Consider the following 6000-nt stretch of genomic DNA (forward strand, 5'->3'; position numbering starts at 1 on the left):
CGATGTTTACAGTTTCTATTCATGTCAGGTTACTGGAGTCTCATTAGTTACAGATGACTGTGGGATTCTTTTAGGATGCCCCCATAAATACTATGGCAAAACACAGGTCACTGTGAACTTGCTTGCTTCCCAGTTCTCTGGCTAAATCTCTCCATACTCTCTCTTACTTGTGGAGCTCCATGGGATTCAGTTGTGTTCCCTTGTTGTATATGCTTCTTTTGAGAGACATTATTCATAGGAGAGGTTTACAGTATCATTTTATGCTAGAGCCTCTTAATGACTAAGATTCGGTTATCATCAGATCTTTCTGTTTCCATCTTAGAAATACTTTCCCTTATCAAGCACTTTATTCCACCCTATCTGTGCCTTGACTGTTGCAGAGCCCTATGCCAGTAGTTACCAGATTCAGAAATTTATTATTTACAGCTTGAGCAGAGCCCTGCAGCTGGGCTACTTGCAGGGCATGTCAATATTACCATATTATACTGGCAGAGTATAAGCTGCAGTGGTTATTACTCATATCTGAAATTGTTTTGATCAAAGTTCATTTAAGCCTAAATTACTCGGATGCCTCAAATTTTGAGATATGCTGACCTAGAGTCAGCTCCCCAGACCCCCACTGTTCAGCTATCATGAAGTTACTAGAAATTTCATATGTGTATCTGTATTTCTGTGTAACCCATTCCTTTATCTTTCAGGAACTGTGCATTTGGAAAATGGGAATCACATCAAGTCAGCAAATGTAATTACATTAAGTTTTGTTTGTATGAATAAAACTGCAGAAAAACACTTTCAAAGAATAACACAGACTCCCACCACACACACACACACACACACACACACACACATATATATATATAAATATATATATATATATATATATATATATATATATATATCCTAACTTCATGGTCACATAAGAGTGGGGAAAAGTGCAACCTCAATGATCTACGAAAGTAGATTTTAGTGATGTTTATTTGCACAGATAGAATTTGCTAAGACACTGTTCATTGACTGAGCTGCCTCTGAGAATTTCCCACTAAGATGGTTGAGAGAGTTCCTTGCATGGAGTCTCTTTAAGCTGCCCCTAAAGTGCTGATTGTTAACTGAACACTAATGCAGCTTTCTAGTCAGCCGGATCTGTGTCATAGAGTACCTGTAGGAGGTGGCTACAGAGAATGACCATTGCTAGCTCACCCATACTGGGGGAGGGATATGGCTCTTGTTTAACACACAAATGAAGTTTTGAGCCTGCTTAGCTGATGCTATCATAATGCATTTGCATTAAATAGCTAAGGGGAAGCTAGGATGTGGAGGTATATCGCCCCTCAGTAGGCAGTAATTGCTGGCTAGGATGAGCTGCTGAGGGGAGAAGGGATGCTCCTATGAGGGGAAAGTAGGCCCCTCCCCCAGTACCAGCAAGCTGGTTCAGTCTCTACCACCCAACTCTCATGAGACTGGAGAGCTAATGAGGATTCTTGGACAGGAACAAATGGACCATACGTCTCTCACTTAGACTAAAAAATTCCAACTTTCATCCATCAGAATGAATTGGCCAACTAGATAAAAGTAGAGATGCCATCGGACAAAGTCTTGGGGGCAGGTGGCACAAAAGAAAGATACATATTTCACATCATTCATTACATTCTTTAATAATCTGCTTGTTTTGCCTTATCCATGTCATTACATTTTGTTACATTCCATTAATAATTCTGTTTGTTGGGACCAATTATTTCTCATTAAAATTTATTAAGCTTGATGTTTAGGCCTTAATTTATTGTTGTCCATTGCTTTAACTGTTTGTTACCTGTGGGTATTTTATTTACATTTTTATGTAAAGTGCCTAGGATACAGGCACTATAATAAAGCTGAACTTGAACTTGAATTTGAACTCCTCACATATGTTGACTCAGGAGGGATCAATGTGTCATACATCTGTGTTATGGGCGACACTGATATGCTGGTGCCACTGGCTTTTTTTATCATATACATGCTGCAGAAATGACCACCTCAATACACAGTGATTTGGTTGCATTGTTTGTGCTAATATCGGATGTAAAATACAAACAGTCTACACAATGACCACAGAGGCTATGCTGATGTCTGACACGACATCTCTAACTCTGAACCCATCATTTTACTGGCAGTTGTCCATTGGGGTTGTGGATGTGATGACACTAAAATATGTTCCACCTGGTTTTGCTTAGCCTGTGCCTGAGAGAGCTACACATGTAGTTGGTAAAGTTTCTATTGCATATTCTCTGAGTTCCACTGCCTCCCTCAGTCACTGAATGACATTGCCATTTTTCAGGTCAAGTTCTGAAAGACACAGACAATACCAGAAATTCTTAATACACTTCCTTTCCATACCTATCCCTGATATTTCCAGATTTTCATGGCTAAATCCACTGCATAGAGATACATTAAACACAAAAGTCTGACATTTACTATTTAATGTTATTATTTCTACCCAATATCTCTCTCTCTTCCTGTTTCTATGCCATCAGACAAAGAGCATCCTTCAGCGCTCGTTTCTTTAGTGGTTACAGGTTTTATGGGCTCAGGTTACTAGCCCACGGCCCAACCCTCCTCAGAGGTTGCAACACACACTCACATGCATACACTCACACCTGGGGCCAATTTAGAGTATCCAGTCCACCTACTGCATGTCTTTGGAATGTGGGAGGAAACTGGAGCACCTGGAGGAAACCCAGGTACCCGCAAGGGAGGGCATGCAGACTCCACACAGAAAGCACCCTAGCCAAGAATCAAACAGAAGAACCTCTTGCTGTGAGGCGACAATGCTGACCGCTGTACCACTTTGCCACCCTCTGCCCAATATATCAATAGCAAAATATGACAAAAATAAACAAACTATTGCTTCTCTTTAGAGAAACATTTCCTTCATTTTCTCCCATCACCAGATAACCTACTCAGATCACAGCACTATAAACCCTATATATGTGGTGTAGAGGGATAAAGCCCTGACTATGACCTAGGTGACCTGGGTTCAATTAGCTGCTTGGGCATCTGAGAAGCTGACAAAGAGGGCAGGCATGCCCACTCTGTGGGGATGTATGCACAGGAAACAGAAAGTTGTTGGATTTCATCAGTGGAGGCCGAGGAATCTGCCACAGAGTGCTTTCTTGGAGGGGGGGTGACTTGTCAAACCATCTCCTTGCGGAAGTAAAGAGTGAACTGGTGCAGTCTACGTATTGTACACCTCACCTACAGGATGTTAATGGGCACATGTAGGGGGTGCACTGGTAGCTAAAATAAACTTCCAGCAGCAGCATGATGTGGACCTGGGATGTTTTGATCTCTTCACTGGCCACAGCCCTTGTGGGAGTTACCCCATTTCAGGCCAGAAAGGGAAGGTAGAACCAGTGACTTTGGCAAGGCACCAGGGTCTCTTGATGGTCAGCTGTAGGAAAAAATAGATTAAAAAAAAATCTCGCTACTATGACAGGTGGACAACATCAGTGAAAGGTGGTCTTCCATTCTCCTTCCAGGTACCAGATATATCTGGCAACCTACTTAAACTGTATGCCCAGTTTAAAATGCATGCTCTTCACTACAAATGATTCTTGTTAATAAATGAAATTACTAAAATGTCTTCACAAGAAAGTTATATGGCTGTGTCAACAAAAAAAAATTTGAGGGGCTGTGGAGATTTTCTAAAGTTACAGCAGACTCTTTTCTCAGGTACAGGTCAGAGAATGTTGATCGTGTACCACAGCTGTACAATTTCTCACTCCACTTGTGAAACTGATAGAAACTTAAGCCTGTTATGCATTTTCATGAAACACACTAAAGTCACTGGGGCTTACCGCTTGCCTCAGGTGCTGGTAAGTGTGTTTTGTTATATATCACGATAGGAACAGTCTGCAGAAGCTCCTGGCACAGTCTCTCTTTACGTTTCGTTTTGTTCTGATGTGCTGCTGTGGACTTTTCTTTAGCCCAAGTTTCAAAGTCAGGAATACGTGCCTTTTCTGCACCTTCTTTGAAGTCAAAATAGAGCATTTCATTCCAGTCGAATGTTACATCTGCTGCTATTGGTGGCTCACCTTTCTGGCAGTAGAACACCTGAGAGTAGGTGTGTGAACTTGTGGCTTAACCAAAAAAAAAAAAAAAGAGAGACAAACAATCAGAAACCATAAATCACAATAAAGTGAGGAATTTTACTTTATCATAATAAAGTGAGGAATTTCACTTTATATCAATAAATGGATATTACATAAAATGTCAAAGTATCTGTATATGTCATCATTTGTGTAAACAGAATTGAAAAGTGCATATCCAAGTTACATATATTTGAAGAAGAATACTGTAGCAGCAGACAGGTTCTGAAATGTAATCTGAAAACATGTAAGAACTCACAAGACTAGTCATTAGCTTATGCTTTTAGTATGTTTTGAGTTAATAGGCTTTCCCTCCTCAGACTTAAAATTTAAATATGTTGTATACTGAGGAACTAGTCACCTTCATGCAAAAACAGAACTCCTGTGAAATGTCACATCCATCTCTCTTCCCATTTTCAGCCATCAGAAGGTCCTCTGAATTCCTCGTTTGACACATGCTCTACTACTTTTCTTGGCAGGTCATTTCCAAGTCCCATCTCATTCTTAGAAAACAATAATTCTATATCAGGACTTAAGGCAGCCATCTTCCATCTATCATCTTGATTGTTTCTTCTCTGTGATTTGCTAACTCAAGCACCCATGTCTGACACATATTGATGATATAATTGGTCCATATCATGTCTCCTAGTCTATTTGTCTTCACTTATATAAGCATATATGGCTCATGCTGTCATTCCTTTCTCGTAAACCAGCATCTCATCTTCTTAACTATCTTAGTGTCCCTCCTCTTCTGTTTAGGACCTTCAGACCTGTACCTAGCAATGCAGCTATGTACTACTGGCACACTATGCAGTGGAACAATGTCATCTATATCTCAATTCAAACCAATATTCCATGTGGTCCTTGACAAAGCACCATTATGGTCTGTTGCATGTTTGGATTTAGGTGCGACAATCTCACTAAAACTAACTTTCTTCTCTTTGTTCTTCTCTGCGTGAATTCGTCTTAGTCTGCCCTCCTTTTCCTTCCTTTTGTTAACTCATAGTTGCCATATGCCTGCCTACTGCACTACCTTTACTTTTGTTAACTCATAGTTGCCATATGCCTGCCTACTGCACTGGCTTTATTAGCTCTCAGCGAAAGCTGACATCTCCATCTCTGACTGTTGCAACGGTGCTGATCTCTTCTTCAACAGATGTGTCCTGTAGACCCCATCTGATTACAGCAGACTCAGGTATACTAAACAAGACCAATATCAAGCCTTAAGGCATGTCATACTTAATGGCATCTCATGTGCAGGTTCACGCCCCCCCACCAAGCCGCTGCCTTCTGTTTCTTATCTCATCTAGTTCCATATTAAGTTCTACTGCTCTTCCCACCAATGTCCTGTGTGTCAACAGGGTAAAAAATATCCTTCCAAATCCATTTATGTTACCTACAATTGCCCCCTCCCATTTTCAAACTCATGTGTGATTTATTTGCAAAATTGCATCAAACTGGGTTTACAAGAGGTTTATGCATTTAGTTGGTTATTAACTTTCTGTGCACCCCCCCCCCCAGCCAGGATAACTATCTGCAAGGTAATCAGTGCTTTATTTTGTGAAACCATACTTTTATCTGTAGTCAAGTCAATCATATCCAGTCGCTCCTGCAGCCTTTGCCACAGAATTCTGTTTCTCATGTATCCAGGTATACAACTGAAATTAATCAGGCTATACTGCTCCGGCCCATTTCTATACAGCTCTCCTTTGAAAAACAGTATTACTATAAACACTCTCCAATACTCTGGCATGATCCCTGAGGCCAAGACTAATATATTACCTCTTCCTACAACCTGCTGCATCACACTATTTCCTACTAATTCTGAATAGCCAATATTTGGCTCTTACTTCTTGCATTCTCCAGTGTATTAAAAAGT

At 40.5% G+C, this 6000-nt stretch overlaps 1 protein-coding gene across 4 annotated transcripts in view; it reads right to left on the bottom strand.

Moving 5' to 3' along the window:
• LOC122811470 (class II histocompatibility antigen, M alpha chain-like) overlaps positions 1–6000 on the bottom strand; it is a 304256-nt gene that overhangs the window by 223301 nt on the left and 74955 nt on the right. For 3 of the 4 annotated variants that reach the window (XM_044083325.1, XM_044083330.1, XM_044083324.1), the window contains one exon: positions 3831–4112. The exons of the other annotated variant lie outside the window; for it this stretch is intronic. In XM_044083325.1, coding sequence (XP_043939260.1) covers positions 3831–4112 — 282 coding nt within the window. The remainder of the gene's footprint in view (positions 1–3830; positions 4113–6000) is intronic. 4 annotated transcript variants of the gene reach the window in all.

This window comes from Protopterus annectens, chromosome 9.part0 (assembly GCF_019279795.1).
Source record: "Protopterus annectens isolate FY-2018-M chromosome 9.part0, PAN1.0, whole genome shotgun sequence".
NCBI lineage: Eukaryota > Metazoa > Chordata > Ceratodontiformes > Protopteridae > Protopterus > Protopterus annectens.